The sequence below is a fragment of the Erythranthe guttata genome, chromosome 5 (assembly GCF_056151865.1).
Source record: "Erythranthe guttata isolate IM_541 chromosome 5, IM_541, whole genome shotgun sequence".
NCBI lineage: Eukaryota > Viridiplantae > Streptophyta > Magnoliopsida > Lamiales > Phrymaceae > Erythranthe > Erythranthe guttata.
The window spans coordinates 13,841,378-13,860,931 of record NC_142537.1 but is presented as its reverse complement, the minus strand read 5'-3'; the positions used below and the strand labels follow the sequence as shown (position 1 = coordinate 13,860,931).

Genomic DNA, 19,554 nt, shown 5'->3' with positions numbered 1-19,554 from the left:
CCTATTGATTTCACCGGTTTCCTCTCAGGCGGGCGGCCCCCTCCACTTTTCCGACGGTAATTTTGCCCTAGTTTTGATGGTAATTTGGGTTTCATTCATCCGCAGGGAAGATAAGAGGGAGTTGTTTCTCTGCTCCGATCCGATCTAGGGTTTTTTGAAATTTGTTCTGTACAGAGTTAGATTTCGTGAAATTCTTTGACCGGAGAAAGAGAGGAGGGAATGCCGGAAATTGTTTTCACGCGCCTGTTTTCGAATCTTAGTCCTTGGCCTTGACAATGCCGGAAAAACCACCATTCTCTGTGTGAATCTTCCCCTTCCACTTTCCTTCATCTCTCCGATCGTTTAAATTTGTTTTTCGATTTATTCTTCATTGTTTTTGCAGATCGACTTCAGATGGGTGAAGTAGTAGTATCCACTATTCCAAGTAAGATTGGATCATAATCCCATTATTTATCTAAGAAATGAGAAAATACGTTAGAATCTGTCCATCATAGAAGTAGGACAGCTCTTTTCTATTAAACATGCAAATTAGCACCACAATTACCCCATAACAAAGGAGGGAATTTCGAAACGAAAAAACAAAAAGAAAAGTATTTTTAGTTACAATTCATTAATTTGTAGATCAACAATTCATTTAGTTTGCTTAATTTGTATATTTATCCATCATTAACTCTTCCCTCCATCTTAGATCCTGCTATCATCATAAATTCAGAATTGAACAAATAATTTTCTTTCTTTATCATTAGTCATCTGATATTTTTTACTTCTTCTAGTTCTTTACTTCTTTATAACTAATCAAATATATATATATATATTATTTTTTAAGTAGGAAACAACTCTTAATCTGGTATGTCGAATTAATTTTTCATGTGCCTGCAAGCCTTAAAATAAACTGAATTTTTAAACTTGACCATTGATAAAAAAATGTAAACAACAACATAAATTCGATATATCCCTTTTCTTATTTAGCAATTAGCAACGAAAGAGAAAAAATATATAATATACACGTGAAGAACATCCAAAATTGTCCCCTAAACTAATAACAATCCAGGTCGTCCAACTACGATAAAGCCTGGCTGCGGACGATAAATCGGCGAGCACAGTGTATAACCAAGTTGGTAAGAAACTACCGCATCAATGGCTGCATATTCAATTTGCTCACGATCGAGTTCCACAGCGTCCCACTTACTGAGCGTCACGTTCAATGGCTTCTCCATCTTCTTTCCAAGAACCGCATACGCCATCTTCTTCAATCCCATGTATTTGTACCCTCCGTTTCCACTTTGGCTGTTGATCGTCGCCAGTCTTGCAAGATCGTTCAGATCCGCGATTTTTCCCACGCGTAATTTGTGATGATCGTATAATTTGTCCACGTCATCTTTGATACCGACCCCACAAAACGTGTGGCGAGGATCGGCTAAAAAGGCGTGGAGCGAAACCGGAATAAAGTCTGCGTGAAGAAGTTGAAAGACGAGGCACCGGTTGCCGATGCTGAGTTGGAGTATAGCGATAGGGTGGTTTTCGCCTGAGTTTAGATTTGGCAGCCACTCGGTATCAAGACCTATTAAAAGATTCTTCGGGAAATCGATGTGAATACTGCATATCGAAAGAATCCATTCATGTACTTGTCGGGCCTCTTTTGTTACTGTTACGTGGATGCATTCGTTGTAAAAAGGGACCGAGAAAAGATTTCGGCGAGCTTGAGTTGTAGACATGGCCATGGGAGATAAAATAATAGAGAAATTGATGAATATTCAGATCGAAGTATGAAAATTGATGTTTGAAGTTTTGAAGAGAAGAGATGTGGGTAGCAGCTATATATAAGGACGGGAAATTATTCAAAAGGAAACCTAGTTCTAATCTATTAATTAAGTAAAAAGAAGTTGAGTTCAAGTATAATTTGGAATTAAAAAACTTTAAAAAAAAGGGAAAATATCTCATGGTACAGATTATTACCAAATAAAAAGATACTAAATAACAACAGAAGTAATATTTGACACGTTAACAATGAATTTGTGTACAATTAAAATATCTAAATAATTCTTTTAATTAATGTTTTAACATTAACTATAAAAGGACGTTTTTTTTTATATATAAATTATAAAGGAATTAACGTAAAGGGCAAATGGCAAATAGGCCCATGACAAGGGCACTTAATTAAAAGAGGGACATCCAACTTTTTCGTTTTTCAAATAAATCTAGCTCATTCAAACTTATTTGCAAATAAGGAAAATCCCTTCATATATATACCAAAATTACCCCTAATTCATTGAAATCCAATTCAACTCCAATTTCATGATTTACACCCAATTTAGCCAAATTTCATCAATTAAACTAATTTTAACCATAATTTCAATTTTGACCCTAATTTTGACCCGCCATTGACTTTTTTTTTTTTTTTTTATAATTATGTTTTTTCTTAAAAAAAATATTTTAATTAATATTACTGTCTTGGCTGCTAAATTACTGTTTCCGGCAGTTATTTAACTGTCGGAGACAGTAATTTAACTGTTAATTGACTTCTTTTTTTTTTCTTCAAAAATATTTTAACTAATATTATTGTATTCGTTGCTAAATTGCTGTCTCCAGCAGTTATTTAATTGTCGGAGACCGTAATTTAACTGTTAATTGATTTTTTTATTATTAAAAAAATACTTTTAATTAATATTACTGTATTCGTTGCTAAATTACTGTCTCCAGCAGTTATTTAACTGTCAGAGACAGTAATTTAACAGTTAATTGACTTTTTTTTTTTAAATATTTAAAAAAAAAATTATTTTAATTAATATTACTGCCTTGGCTGCTAAATTACTGTCTCCAACAGTAATTTAACTGTCTTAGACAATAATATTAACAATATTACTGTTCGTGAAAATAATATTCATAATATTACTGTCCCAAACAGTAATATTACTGTCTAAGACAGTAATTTAGTAGCCAAGACAGTAATATTAATTAAAATATTTTTTTTCTAAGAAAAAAATTTCAAAAAAAAAAAAGAAAAAGAAAAAGAAAAAGTCAACGGCGGAGACCGACCGGAACAAAATTTCAGGAAAAAAGGGTTTTCAATAAAAAAAAAAAGTCAACGCGAGAATCTGACTGGAAAAAAAAACATTTCAGAAAAAAAATTATTTTCTAAAAAAAATAATTTTTGGGGGTTAATGTGATATATTTGTTTAAATCCAGGGTCAATGTGTAATATTAAGGAAGTTAGAGCATAATGGGTGGAATTAATAAGAATTATATTATGGAGGGTATTTTAGACTAAAGACATGGGGATGGATTTAATTGAGAGACTGTTTTTTTTATAGACTAAAATGTATTTAAGTCCCATGTGATGGGCCTTTTTGCCATTCGCCCTAACATAAATTTTACTATATGGTTCTTTCTTCTTATTCTCAAACTAAAAAAATAAAAAATAAAATAGAGTATTGATACTAACACTATTAATAATAATACTAATACTAATATTAATCATACTAATACTAATATATATAATACTAACACTATTAATAATAATACCAATACTAATATTAATCATAATCTTAATCCAAGTCCTAATACTAATTATAATCCTAATACTATTACTAACCACTAATCATAATCCTATTAATACTAACTAGTAATTAGACCTGTGCGGAATAAAAATTGATGCTTAATAAAGTTCAACTTAATTGGGAATTTACATGTCTTCCAAAAAATGTTAATTGAAGCAGCATATTTGGATATATTGATGATTTTATTAGTACAAACATATGCTTACTATTAAGAACGGTGTTAACTGTGTAAACAATAAATGAAAACAAGGGTAAATTACAACCACCCCTGAGGTATGGTCAATTTACGAAAAAACCCCTATTGTTTGGATAATTACATCTACCGCTTAACTATGATTTTTTCTTACATCTCCACCCTTATGGTGTTAAATTCAACATAATCATCTAGATTTTGTGGAATGTGCTCTAGTTTGTACTCGTTTTGTGTAAAAATACAATTTCTGATGTCCCACAATCTCATATATACAAGTCAAAAAATACATATTACGATCATCTTGCTTCAAAATGTGGAGTTTGAATGGGATAAAACGGGTACAAAAGTGATAATATTCCATATAATCTCGAAGATTCCACTAAATTTGAAACCGCAAGGGTGAGTGTGTAAGAAGATTTATAGTTAAGGGAGGTTTTTGTAATTACCCAAACAGAAGGAGAGGTTTTGTAATTTAAGTATACTCCAGGGGGTGATTGTAATTTACCCATGAAAACAATACTAAAATTTTCATACTGTATACGGTAAAAACCCAAAATCTTATATATAAAAGGAAGATATTTTGACCTTTAACCTAAACCTAAACCTAAGGGTAAATTTGTCAATTCAAAATTTGTCATATGTTTGTTTCCCTTTCGGTTTCTTCATGTTTTGCGTTTTTTTTTTTGTTCGTTTGATGAAAATTTGAAAAGAAATAAAACCACCCATGACATAAGAAACTGAAAACATGACCGCACTAACTTGGAAAAAAAAAAAAGAAAAAAATCCACATGTTCACGCATAATTACACGATTGTCTGATAACTTCCCTATGTTAACCAATCGGTAATAGAAAAAACCGAAAAAGAGCATATTTCTGCCCCTTTAGATTTTATAGGATCGGATATATATATATATATATATATATATATATATATATATATATATATATATATATATATATATATATATATATATATATATATATATATATATATATATATATATAAAAGAGAGAATGTTATAGAATCGGCGGAAGAGGCCGAAATGCAACTCTCAAATCCTCCGTATCCACGGAAATTGAGTGGTTTTTCTTTTTTTCTTTTTTTTTTTTGGCCAAAAAAATTGTTTTTATGTTGTAATTTCTTACCTGCTTCAGTTGGTATTGCCTATGTTTTCTCTTAGTCACGATAAATTATGTGTATGTGATATAGCTGTGCATGTGTACTGTTTCGATCCTATGAGGGATTTATTAACTGTAGTAATTTTGAGCGTGTTAGTTGTGAATTAAAGGTTTAAACTTTCATGTATGTGATTTGTTGAAGATTGATAACTCAGAGTTGCAGTGGTAGTGCTCAAATGAAACTAATGGTATACTATTATCATTCTTGATTCAAATTATTCATTATAGTGAGGGTTGTAGAAATTAGTGTTGTACACTCTACATTCTTACAACCTATTTGTTGTTTAATTTGTTAATGGATTTTAGTTTCTTATTGAGATACATATATAAGTTATATGTATTTACGTTTATTATTATTATTGTATTTTAGGTAGTTTGTTTTGCATGGTAACATAGAATCCTATATGATTTGGATTCCTTGTAACTCCTATATAAAGGGGCTTTACGTTTAATAAGAGAACAAGATTTCTTCTCCAAAAGGTTTTAACATGGCATCAGAGCCAAACGTATAGTCATCAAAAAAAAAAAAAAAAAAAAAAAAAAAGAAGAAGAAGATGACTGGTGGTGAGAAGATTACGGTGACCGGCGAAGGAACCAGCAAGGGGCAGTCGGTTGTCTCACCGTACTACCTTCACCCTTCTGATAATCCCGGATCGTTGATTTCGCCGGTTCAACTGAAAGGAGAGAACTATGAGGAATGGGCGAGATCGATGCGCAATTCACTTCGAGCAAAGAAAAAGCTCGGATTTATCGACGGAACCCTAACGAAACCAGCAGAGGACTCTTCAGAGATGGAGGACTGGTGGATGGTAAACTCGATGTTGGTTGCCTGGATCATCAATACGATCGAACCATCATTGAGATCCACCATCAGCTATATGGAGAACGTGCAGGACCTGTGGGAGGATCTTCGCCAACGATTTTCTATCGGAAACGGCGCTCGAGTTCATCAATTGAAAACTGATCTTGCAGCGTGTAAACAACAAGGGCAAGCGGTAGTGACTTACTACGGACGTCTAAAGATGATGTGGGACGAACTGGTGAATTACGAACCTATACCCGAGTGTAGGTGTAGTGGTTGCAAGTGCAACATCTCCTCTTCACTGGAAAAGAAGCGAGACGAGGAGAAGGTTCATCAATTCTTGATGGGGCTGGATGATGTGATGTACGGAACAATACGCTCTAATATATTGAGCATGGAACCATTGCCAAATATTAATAGAGCCTACGCGATGATAATTCAAGAAGAACGACATCGGAACATTGCCCGGAGCAACGAAGATCGCGGCGATGCAGTGGGTTTTAGTGCTCAATTGGGATCACATGCGAGAGCAGCGGCTGTACGCAACAAAGAGAAACCAGGGATATGCACCCATTGTGGAAAATCTGGGCACGATGCTAAAACGTGCTATCAGATTGTCGGCTATCCGGAATGGTGGGGAGATAGGCCTAGAGGGAACGAGAAAGGAACTCCCAGAGGCAGAGGAGGAGGACTGATTGGACGTGGCAGAGGGGGCGGTGCAAGAGTAAATGTCACTCGTGTGCCAACAGAAAACGAGGCCACTCGATTCGACACGGAACGGCAGGCCTTCCCCAACCTTAGTGGAGAGCAATGGGCCACGCTACTTGCAATGTTGAATTCAAGTAAAAATGGTGGTGAACGACTTTCCGGTAAGAAAAATTATGATGAATGGATCGTAGACTCGGGCGCCTCTCATCATATGACTGGAAATTTAGAACTGTTATCCCATGTCTGTGAAATAACACCGACTCCAGTGGAACTTCCTGATGGAGAAAATGCAATTGCTTTGAAAGAAGGCAAATTATGCCTAGGAAGCGGTCGTTATTTGAATAATGTTTTGTTTGTTCCGACTATGACCTGCACTCTTATATCCGTGTCTAAATTTTTGAAAGCACTAAAATGTATTATTACTTTCACCGATAAGTTATGTGTGATACAGGACCGCACCTCGAGGATCCTGATTGGAGCGGGTGAAGAGTGCGACGGGGTCTATTTCTTCCGAGCAATTCCGACAGCACGAGCATGTAAAGCGAGCGGTTTGGATGAACGAGAATTGTGGCATCGAAGATTAGGACACCCGTCCAAGAAGTTGTTATCTTTTATTCCAGTAGTTAAGAGTGGTAGTAGTGATCACACTAATACAGATTCTTGCGATATTTGTTTGCGAGCAAAACAGACTCGAGAAGTTTTTCCTACAAGTAATAATAAAGCCGTTGATTGTTTTGCTTTAATTCATGTTGATTTATGGGGTGCTTATCGGACACCTTCGACTTGTGGTGCTGTCTATTTTTTGACTATTGTTGACGATTTTTCGAGAGCTGTTTGGATTTATCTGTTACTCGATAAGAAAGAAGTTGAACAAACAATTAAAAAATTTTGTGTCATGGTTGATAGACAATTTCAGAAGCAGGTTAGAATTGTACGCAGTGATAATGGTACAGAATTTCCTATGCCTAAGATCATATTTTGAAGCACAAGGAATTTTGCACCAAACATCATGTGTCGCAACACCTCAGCAAAACGGTCGAGTGGAGCGCAAACACAGACATATTTTGAATGTGGCTCGAGCGTTGATGTTCCAGGCACACTTACCAATACGATTTTGGGGTGAGTGTGTTTTGACAGCAAGTTACTTAATAAATAGGACTCCGTCTTTACTTCTTGGCGGCAAAACTCCATATGAGATGTTGTTTGGAGAGTTGCCACAATATGGCGTTTTGAGGACATTTGGTTGTCTATGTTATGCACATCGGGTTGATCGCAACAAAGATAAATTTGGTGAACGCAGTAGAGAGTGCATTTTTCTGGGTTATCCACATGGGAAGAAAGGATGGCGAGTTTTCGACATAAAAACCGGCGAATTCTTTGTTTCCCGTGACGTTGTATTTTCTGAACATGTATTTCCTTATAAGACGAACGTTGAACCAGAATCTCGCGATCTGGTTGGAGAGACAGTTGATAATGTCCTCGATGATGACACCGACGAAGTGAGGGGGAGTAACGAGGCAGGTGATGTTAGGGAGAGGGGGAGCGACGAGGCAAGTGATGTTAGGGAAAGCGACGAACAAAATGAAGCAGTAGAAACGGTGGATCGGGAAGCCACTAATATTGCTGAAGATGTGGCGGCTGCGGCGCCCAAAGAAAATCTGGGAAGGGGTCACCGACACCGTAAGCCGTCTGTTTTGTTGAAAGATTTTGTTACATACAATGCTCGATGCTCGCATGACCCCGCACGCCCTACACTCGACTCACAACAAGGATCCTCAGGTACTTCCCTTTATCCCATAATTAATTATGTGACATGTGGTAAATTCTCTGCTAGGCATAGAGCCTTCGTGGCTCAAATTGATATAGGTGTTGAACCCACACGATTCTCTGAGGCTATGAAAGATGAGAAATGGAGAGAAGCAATGAGATTAGAAATTCAGGCTTTGGAGAACAATAATACTTGGACTTTGGAGACTCTTCCTGCTGGAAAGAAGGCCATAGGCAGCAAATGGGTCTACAAAATCAAGTACAAGTCTGACGGCAGTATTGAGCGGTACAAAGCTCGTTTGGTCGTACTGGGAAATAATCAACGGGAAGGCATAGACTACAAGGAGACATTTGCACCGGTAGCAAAAATGGTAACGTTGAGAACATTTTTGGCCGTGGTTGCAGCAAAGAAGTGGGAGCTTCACCAAATGGATGTGAATAACGCATTCTTGCATGGCGATTTGAGCGAAGAGGTTTATATGAAATTGCCACCCGGTTTTGCTTCCGCTGATCAGACGAAGGTGTGCAAATTGCAAAAATCGCTATATGGTTTAAGGCAGGCTCCGAGATGTTGGTTTACGAAGTTGACAACAGCACTTAAGCTCTATGGCTTCTCTCAATCATTATCGGATTATTCTCTTTTTACTTATGACAAGGGATTTATTCGCTTAAGCGTACTGGTTTATGTTGATGATCTAGTTGTTGCAGGAAATGATTCTACGGCTGTGACTCGTCTCAAGAATTATCTTGGACGGTGCTTTCATATGAAAGACCTTGGTGTACTAAAATACTTTCTTGGCATTGAAGTGAGTCGCGGGTTAGATGGAATTTTCCTATGCCAGCGGAAATATGCGTTGGACATTGTGGCTGAGACGGGTTTGTTAGGGGCCAAGCCAGCGTCTGTTCCGATTGAACAAAATCATCGACTCGCTTTGTCAGAACACCCACTTATGGAGGATCCAGAACGTTACCGGCGTTTGATTGGTCGGCTAATCTACTTGACGATAACTAGGCCCGAACTTAGTTATTCGGTGCATATATTGGCACAATTTATGCAGAATCCGAAGGTAGATCACTGGGAAGCTGCGATGCGAGTAGTTCGTTATTTAAAAGGACAGCCTGGCCAAGGTGTGTTGTTGCGTTCCGACAGTGACTTGCGACTGTATGCGTACTGCGATTCGGATTGGGGGAGTTGCCCGATAACACGACGTTCGTTAACTGGTTATATTGTGATGTTGGGAGGATCGCCTATCACTTGGAAAACGAAAAAGCAACATACTGTGTCTCGATCATCGGCAGAGGCCGAGTATCGTTCAATGGCAACTACATGCTGTGAGCTGAAGTGGTTGAAAGGACTTTTGCGTTTTCTCGGGATCGCACATGAAAAACCAATGCGTCTGTATTGTGATAGCCAAGCAGCTTTGCACATCGCCGCAAATCCTGTTTTTCATGAACGAACGAAACATATTGAGATTGATTGCCATTTCGTTCGAAATGAAATAAAACGAGGTAATATTGCTACGTCCCATGTACGGACGCATGAGCAGCTCGCCGACATTCTGACCAAGGGACTTGGTAAACCACAATTCGATCAATTTCTTCGCAAGTCGGGCATTCACAATCTTTATGCGCCAACTTGAGGGGGAGTATTGAGATACATATATAAGTTATATGTATTTACGTTTATTATTATTATTGTATTTTAGGTAGTTTGTTTTGCATGGTAACATAGAATCCTATATGATTTGGATTCCTTGTAACTCCTATATAAAGGGGCTTTACGTTTAATAAGAGAACAAGATTTCTTCTCCAAAAGGTTTTAACATTTCTCTTTGGACGACAAAGGTTTGGCATCAGTCGGCAGCGATAAACTTACGTCTTCACAGAACATAAAAGAACCTCCAGAATGATGACGATTTGATCTGCCATTCTCCTCTTTCTTATGCAAGGTACAATTGAAACATCGTTTGATGCAATTCCAGTTATTCCGGTTTCTTCGTTTCTTTCGCCCAATATAATTCGTGAGTATTGAACAAATAATTGCAATATGCCTATGTTTTGTGTGTTATTTTCTTACCTTTTCACTCTAATGTTCTGATTTATTTACGATTTACGATTCATTAAATTAATCAATGGTGTGTTTAGGGAAACACACCCCCAAAGTTCCATATTCTTAATTCCTTTACAGCCAAATTTGTGTATGATCAAACAACAACGATTAAGAACGGCTCCGGAAATAATTTTCTAGACGGTTTAATAAGAGGTTATTGATGACTGTAGAAAATAGCATGCCTTCTTAGCATTGAGCTGAATTGTTTTTTTCACGAGTTCTAAATATTCAAAAAATATTGCAGTACAAAATTTGTACCAGCAAACATCAGAGGTTAAAAGAGAGCTCCTGAAGCAATTCCGTATTCAGGTAAACAGAGGTTAAGGATGACTTTACAGTTAAACCTCTGTAAATTAATACAGTCGGGACTAGGAAAATTCAACGAATTTAGCGAATTATTAAATTTTGAGTTAATAATTTAACACATTTTCACCGATTCGGGACCGAGAAAAACTATTATTTAATCGAGGTTATTAATTTATTGAGTATTAATTTATCGAGGTTTTACTGTATATCTCTATTGCTTTTGGTGAATTTCATATATTGTAGAAAGATTGATGTTTTGGAACTGTGTTTGCTTTCTTACATATATTGTTGAATTGTTTTAGTTCCAATTATATGATTCCCAAGTGCCTCATATATACTACAAACTCTCAGACTGATCAAGAAACTCAATTTTCCGAATTAGGAAAAAAATATGTTTTTTCCTTCTCTTTATTATGATAATAAGCTACCTGAGGTTCTATGTTTTTTCATTTCCGTTCTATACTTATTATCGATTGGACAATCACTTTTGGAGAACTTGGTCATTTTTCGTTATTCTCGGACGAAGATGAATGACAAAGAGAGAAACACTAAGAAGAACCTTAACTTGCATAATTGATAGGAGTACTCACTATTTCAATTGAATTTATTTTACCACACTTAATGTTTAATGTTATGGAGTTCCTTTATTTTATAGGTTTGTGGTTATTTTTCAGAGAAAAATTGTGACGAGAAGATGTTTAATATGTCGATTAATACACAAATTATCTGATTGAATGAAGAATGGATTAACATCCTCATCCATCATAAGATTGGTAGTTACTCTCCCAATTTGCAAGTCTGTATATAATGTGTATAATATTTTTCAAATTTGTATGTAGTACAGTACGCATATAATATTTTGCAAGTTTGTATATAATATGTGTACCGTGTCTGTATCTGTCTTTTTTTGCCTTTTTAAATGTATGTATAACCAGTGTAATGTATCACAACAGTTTGTATATAATATGTTTCATTTTTTCTCCTTTATGATACGACATCTTATTGTATACACGTTTTTTATTTGGTGCTTCTACATTAGTTAAATTTAATGTCAGCAAAAGGTTTAACATAAATTTTGACAGATTTTGGTTCGAATGAGTACACTATTGTCAACATGGTTACATGAACGTACACAAGTTCGTCTTTTATTTTCTTTTGAGCAATAATTTTTTACATCGTTTGACACGAAATAATATTATTAAGAAGACGTCTAGAACATTTTGTGTGTAAAATATTTCAATATCACTACAAAATAAAAGAAAATACACTTGAAAATAAGGTGGAAAGTAGAAACATATTTGTAAACTCAATAATTTAATATTTTTGCAGAATTCCAAATATGAATTTTCTAGATAAATATAGTTCAAGTATTTATCTGTGCAAAAACGAAAATGTCTATAGATTGATAGAAAGTACATTATAATAATAATGCAAACATGTAATTTTTTAAACCGAAATTTTGTAATTTCTTTATTTTTCCAGAATTTAAAAAATGCATTTCCATATAAACGACTGAGAGCTTAGACAGATAAATCCGTCGTGCATCTAATTATAACATCTATATTTTAGTATAAATTGTATTATGGATGCTTCAATTTTTTCATATATTTTCTAAACAAATAAAATCATCAAGGTAAGAAATTTAAAGTTGGTTTTTACATGTATTAATTAATTTATGTTTTTCTTAAACAAATTCATGCATTTATAGAGCAATGCATTTCAATTATAATTTTCTTTTGTTTTGGAATGCTATCCCGTGCAACGCACGGGAATGGTTACTAGTTTAATAAAAAATAAGAATAAAAAATCAGTAACCCATACAAGTACAAACTCATCATCGAGGAATTAAAACTAACCCAAGGTCGCATCTATAACTTACAAAGCCAACTCAATTTCCAGGAAGGGATTTTTATCCAAAAGTCCCCAACCAAGCATGTTTATTATTCTAGGTTTAGGCGACATATCTCTTTCACCAATAAGCCCATCTCTTTAATATTTATTATAACTAAAGGAAACATTCATGTATATCCCAATATTACCCTCAACCATTTATACCCAATTCTTAATTGTAACCCCAATTTATCAATTTTGTTCATAAAAGTCCAATTTTAACCACAAAAATTCAATTTTGACTTTTTTTTGGAGTATAATTTAATATGCTCCAATTTCATCCTTAACTTAATTTAATCTCAATTTGACCCCAAATTTCACAAATTATTAAATTTTGACCCAAAACTTTTTTTTTTCAAAAACTTTTTTTTGCCGCCGGATTCCGGCGTTGACTTTTCAATTTTTTTACTTTCTTCCGGATTTTTTCGCCGGTTTCCAACGTTGAAGTCAACGCCGGTCTCCGGCGTTGACTTTTTTTTTTTTTTTTTGCTTTTTTCTTTTTTTTTCTTTTCTTTTCTTCCGGATTTTTTCGCCAGTTTCCGGCGGTCTCCGGCGTTGATTTTTTTCAGTGTTTTTTTAATTTTTTTTTTTTTTTTTGTTTGGATTGTTTTGTTTTTCTACGTCCGCCGCTAAACGTTGACCGTAATTGTGTTGTCACTGACAGTAAATTAACGTAATTATACTGTCAATGATATTTAATTAACGTAATTGTACTGCCGTTGACATTACATTTATGTAATTGTGCTGCCGTTGACAGTAAATTAATGCAATATTATTATTTTTTATTTATTATTATTTATTTATTATTTTTTTTGATTTGTTGACAAGTCAACGTAATTATATTACTGTCGTTGACAGTAAAATAACTATAAACACAATAATATTACTGTCAACAACATCAATATTATTATTTTTTTGGGGTTTTTGTTTTGTTTGAGTTATTCACGGAGTAACGTATTAATATTACTGTCTATTATTGTAATATTACTGTAAACACAATAATATTATTGTGGTTGACGGTAATTTTACTGTTGTTATAGTAATATTCCTGTCAACCACATCAATATTATTATTTTGTTTGGATTTTTTGTTTGTTTGAGTTATTCACGGAGTAACGTAATAATATTACTGTCTACTATTGTAATATTACTGTTGCTATAGTAATATTATTGTTGCTATAGTAATATTACTCTCACTCACTGTAATATTAATTCTTTTGGTTTTTGTTTATTATGTTTACATTTGTTGAACGGACAACATAGTAATATTACTTTATTATACAATAATAATGAGTTTTGTTGTGTTAATATTAATGTGCTAGAGATTAATATAGCAATATCACTGTGTTAAACTATAGTTTAGTTAATTTTACTGTGTTTAACAGTAATATAGTTAATATTACTGTCATTCACAACAATATTGTTGTTTAATTTAAACGGGAAAAAAAAGTTACAGAAAAAAAAAAAAAAAAAAAAAAAAAAAAAAAAAAAAGAATATAAAGTCAACGCCGGAATCCGGAAAAAAAATCCGGAAGAAAGAAAAAAAATAAAAAAAAAAAGTCAACGGCGTTGACCGCCGGTCAACGCCGGAATCTGGAAAAAAAATCCGGAAGAAAGAAAAAAAAATAAATAAATACAAAAATAAAAAGTCAACGCCGGAATCCGGCGGGAAAAAAAAATTTTTGAAAAAAAAAATTTGTGAAAATTTTTTTTTTGGGTCAAAATTGAAAAAATTGTGAAATTTGGGGTCAAATTGAAGTTAATAAATTAAGTTAAGGATGAAATTGGAGCATATTAAAGTATGAGGGGTTATTTTAGTCCTTTTCAAAAATCTGGACCATGTGTGGACTTATTGGTAAAGGAGATTATTGTCTTGATCTCTTTATGAATAAGTACCCACTGATGGGCTTATTTGTAATATGTCCTTCCAGGAAATATACCAAATTTTTTTTAATATTAAATAATAGGATAATTAATATTATAAGGAGTCATTAGCAATAAGCCCCTCATATAGCTAATAAATGGTGATATGTCCACTCATTAAATATTTCTTTGTGATAATCCCCTAAAACTGTATTCTCAATAATACCCTTCTGTCAATTAGCATAATTTGTCTCAATTATTCCTTTTTTTCTCTTTTCATAACAACAATTTAATTTCCTAAAAATCTGCTTCCAAATTACTAAAAATATGCTACCAAATCAAAAATAAATAAAGAAATTGAATATTTTTTTTTTTATTTTTTATTATTTCCGATTTATTCGCTTTTTTTATTTCTTATTTTTTATTATTTCGCTAGCAAAAAAAAAAATTGAACCTAACGTGTAGCAGTAACATGAAATAACGTGTAGGGTTACTGGTGTATTCTCCCTCTCTTACGTATATAACAGAATATTTTTTTAATTTTTTTTAAACAAAAAATTGAATTTTTTTTTCTCAATTTATTTACTTTGCCGAATATGACTATGGGTGAATATGACTATATCGATGTAGTCATATTTTTTCTTTTATATTGCAGTTTTTTATATTTTCAATTTATAAATTCCGATTATAGTAGAGTCATGTTTACTAAATTATATATATAAAAAAAGAAGATTGCCCATTGTTTACGAAAAACATCCACACAAAAAATCACAATTTGAATGTTATTGCAAGTTAACTTGAAACGAAAATATGGAACATATTTGAATATGACTACAGTCATATTCAAACAGTAGGCATATTCGAATATGACTATAGTCATAGTACTACTGCTAGTTCAGATCTGGAGAAAAAAAAATCGAATATGACTATAGTCATGTCGAATATGACTATAGCATGTTACTGCTCCTAGTTTAGATCTGAAGGGAAAAAAATCGAAAAATACACAAATAGAGAGAGAAATATAACAAAAGAGAGGGAGGGGAGTTCACGAAAACGGCGGTGGCGGCGGTGAACGAAAGCGAGAGTAAGAGAGGCTGCGACGGTGGTGGTGATGGATAGATCTGAAGAAATAAAAAAACAAATATCGAACTAGATAAAATAAAGTTTCATTCTTCTGTATAATACAACGAGAAACTTAGCTACCTCTTCTTTGGTTGTACAATGCGATCCCGGTGGCGATGTCCAAAGCGTGACCGAAGGACCAACGACGATCCTATCTTAAGGCATTCTGCGGATAATTCAAATCGAAAAAAGCTCGTATTGGTGATTCGAGTAACATACGAGAAATTAATAACACGTGTTTTTGAAAGTTACAAGTTACACTACAATCTCCATATGTACATGTGTACAGACATTTCATTTATCTAAGAAATGAGAAAATACATTAGGACGGCTCTTTTCTATTAAACATGCAAATTAGCACGACAATTACCCCATAAAAAAGGAGGGAATTCGAAAGGAAAAAAAAGGTATTTTTAATTACATGATTATAGATAAAAAATTCATTTAGTTTGCTTGCTTAATTTGTAGATTTCTCCATCATTAACTCTTCCTTCCTATCTTAGATCCTGCCATCATCATAATTTCACAATTGAACAAATAATTTTATTTCTTTATCCTATTGATTTCACCGGTTTCCTCTCAGGCGGGCGGCCCCCTCCACTTTTCCGACGGTAATTTTGCCCTAGTTTTGATGGTAATTTGGGTTTCATTCATCCGCAGGGAAGATAAGAGGGAGTTGTTTCTCTGCTCCGATCCGATCTAGGGTTTTTTGAAATTTGTTCTGTACAGAGTTAGATTTCGTGAAATTCTTTGACCGGAGAAAGAGAGGAGGGAATGCCGGAAATTGTTTTCACGCGCCTGTTTTCGAATCTTAGTCCTTGGCCTTGACAATGCCGGAAAAACCACCATTCTCTGTGTGAATCTTCCCCTTCCACTTTCCTTCATCTCTCCGATCGTTTAAATTTGTTTTTCGATTTATTCTTCATTGTTTTTGCAGATCGACTTCAGATGGGTGAAGTAGTAGTATCCACTATTCCAAGTAAGATTGGATCATAATCCCATTATTTATCTAAGAAATGAGAAAATACGTTAGAATCTGTCCATCATAGAAGTAGGACAGCTCTTTTCTATTAAACATGCAAATTAGCACCACAATTACCCCATAACAAAGGAGGGAATTTCGAAACGAAAAAACAAAAAGAAAAGTATTTTTAGTTACAATTCATTAATTTGTAGATCAACAATTCATTTAGTTTGCTTAATTTGTATATTTATCCATCATTAACTCTTCCCTCCATCTTAGATCCTGCTATCATCATAAATTCAGAATTGAACAAATAATTTTCTTTCTTTATCATTAGTCATCTGATATTTTTTACTTCTTCTAGTTCTTTACTTCTTTATAACTAATCAAATATATATATATATATTATTTTTTAAGTAGGAAACAACTCTTAATCTGGTATGTCGAATTAATTTTTCATGTGCCTGCAAGCCTTAAAATAAACTGAATTTTTAAACTTGACCATTGATAAAAAAATGTAAACAACAACATAAATTCGATATATCCCTTTTCTTATTTAGCAATTAGCAACGAAAGAGAAAAAATATATAATATACACGTGAAGAACATCCAAAATTGTCCCCTAAACTAATAACAATCCAGGTCGTCCAACTACGATAAAGCCTGGCTGCGGACGATAAATCGGCGAGCACAGTGTATAACCAAGTTGGTAAGAAACTACCGCATCAATGGCTGCATATTCAATTTGCTCACGATCGAGTTCCACAGCGTCCCACTTACTGAGCGTCACGTTCAATGGCTTCTCCATCTTCTTTCCAAGAACCGCATACGCCATCTTCTTCAATCCCATGTATTTGTACCCTCCGTTTCCACTTTGGCTGTTGATCGTCGCCAGTCTTGCAAGATCGTTCAGATCCGCGATTTTTCCCACGCGTAATTTGTGATGATCGTATAATTTGTCCACGTCATCTTTGATACCGACCCCACAAAACGTGTGGCGAGGATCGGCTAAAAAGGCGTGGAGCGAAACCGGAATAAAGTCTGCGTGAAGAAGTTGAAAGACGAGGCACCGGTTGCCGATGCTGAGTTGGAGTATAGCGATAGGGTGGTTTTCGCCTGAGTTTAGATTTGGCAGCCACTCGGTATCAAGACCTATTAAAAGATTCTTCGGGAAATCGATGTGAATACTGCATATCGAAAGAATCCATTCATGTACTTGTCGGGCCTCTTTTGTTACTGTTACGTGGATGCATTCGTTGTAAAAAGGGACCGAGAAAAGATTTCGGCGAGCTTGAGTTGTAGACATGGCCATGGGAGATAAAATAATAGAGAAATTGATGAATATTCAGATCGAAGTATGAAAATTGATGTTTGAAGTTTTGAAGAGAAGAGATGTGGGTAGCAGCTATATATAAGGACGGGAAATTATTCAAAAGGAAACCTAGTTCTAATCTATTAATTAAGTAAAAAGAAGTTGAGTTCAAGTATAATTTGGAATTAAAAAACTTTAAAAAAAAGGGAAAATATCTCATGGTACAGCTTATTACCAAATAAAAGATAACAAATAATAATCGAAGAGTATTTGACACTTTAACAATGAATTTGTGTACAAATAAAATTCCTAAAAACTTATTAATTAATATTTGACAGATTAACATACGAAAATTTATTAAGTAAAATACCTAGATATTTTTTTATTAAGTAATATTTGACAGATTAACAATGAATTTGTGTACAAATAAAATACCTAGATATTTTTTTATTACTAATATTTTAAGGTTGAGTATAAAAGGATGTTTTTTTATATATATTATAAAAGAATTAACATAATAAAATTTATTTACTATATGGTTTTTTCTTCTTACTCAGTAGATATGTGCTGAAACTAAGAAAATAAAAAAATATTGATTATCGATTTTTTTTTTTTATTTGTCTGATATTTAATCAAAATTTTACTTCTATAACAATTTATTATACCGGTGATTACAAATAAGTCCATCAATGGGTAATTATTCATAAAGAGATCCAGACAAAAAACTCATTTACAAATAAGTCCACACATGACACATGGTCCAGATTTTTGTGAAATACTAAAATAACCCCTCATACTTTAATATGCTCCAATTTCATCCTTAATTTAATTTAACCTCATTTTAACCCCAAATTTAACAAATTATTCAATTTTAACCCAGAACATATTTTTATGGACAATTTCGTCCTTCACCGCCGTTGACCGCCGGTCTCCGGCTTTGACTTTTTTTTTTTTCCGCAATCGGTTTCCGGCGTTGAGTTTTTTGTTTTTTTTTTCTTTCTTTCTTTCTGTAACATCTGTTTTTTTTTCATTTAAACAACAATATTGATGTGAGTGACAGTAATATTAACTATATTACTTTTAAGCACAGTAAAATTAAATATACTACAATTTAGCACAATAATATTGCTATATTAATCTCTAGCACAGTAATATTAACACAACAAAATTCATTATTATTGTATAATAGAGTAATATTACTATGTTGATCGTTCAACAAATGTAAACATAGTAAAAAGACAAAAGAATGAATATTACTGCGAGTGACAGTAATATTACTATAACAACAGTAATATTACCGTCAACTACAGTAATATATATTACAATAATAATCAGTAATATTATCATGTTACTCCATAAATAACTCAAACAAATAAAAAAACTCAAACAAAATAATAATATTGATGTGGTTGACAGCTACTAGCAATAATCTTTCTCCCCTAGAAACTAAACCTACTGCCAGCTCACCACAAGAGATCACAACAAATATGCAAGGGAATATATAGGCAGACACGTGTCCTGACTTCTTGTTTTCTTGCATACAAATTTTATCCTTTTATCTATATTTAAATATGTACAGTTTACATAGTGAAATTAACATAAATAAAAATGGATGTGCTTTTCTTCTTTGTTTGGTTTTCATATCCATATCTATCTTCTACACCTTTGAGTATGATTACAGATTCAACATGTAGAGCTACATAAGACTCACGTCTTGCTTTAATGGCAGATCCCTCTCCGTCTACTCCTATGGTCAATCCTCCCTCATCTTCCTCAGCCCCC

The 19,554-nt window shown here is 33.8% G+C and overlaps 2 protein-coding genes and 2 long non-coding RNA genes across 4 annotated transcripts; 2 read left to right on the top strand and 2 right to left on the bottom strand.

Annotated features, from left to right (window-relative positions):
* LOC148770690 (uncharacterized) lies at nt 1–528 on the top strand. The gene is made up of 3 exons (XR_016031280.1): nt 1–56; nt 106–299; nt 383–528. It is a non-coding gene; the product is annotated as an uncharacterized LOC148770690 (long non-coding RNA).
* A 426-nt stretch (nt 529–954) lies between these two features.
* LOC105967348 (3'-5' exonuclease) lies at nt 955–1,777 on the bottom strand. Its single transcript, XM_012991949.2, has one exon. The coding sequence runs from the start codon at nt 1,719–1,721 to the stop codon at nt 1,032–1,034; it is 690 nt and encodes a 229-aa protein (XP_012847403.2). The 5' UTR covers nt 1,722–1,777; the 3' UTR covers nt 955–1,031.
* A 14,269-nt stretch (nt 1,778–16,046) lies between these two features.
* LOC148770689 (uncharacterized) lies at nt 16,047–16,583 on the top strand. The gene is made up of 3 exons (XR_016031279.1): nt 16,047–16,107; nt 16,157–16,350; nt 16,434–16,583. It is a non-coding gene; the product is annotated as an uncharacterized LOC148770689 (long non-coding RNA).
* A 422-nt stretch (nt 16,584–17,005) lies between these two features.
* LOC105954478 (3'-5' exonuclease) lies at nt 17,006–17,828 on the bottom strand. Its single transcript, XM_012978147.2, has one exon. It carries the CDS (start codon nt 17,770–17,772, stop codon nt 17,083–17,085), a length of 690 nt encoding a protein of 229 aa, XP_012833601.2. The 5' UTR covers nt 17,773–17,828; the 3' UTR covers nt 17,006–17,082.
* Between the last annotated feature and the right edge of the window lie 1,726 nt (nt 17,829–19,554).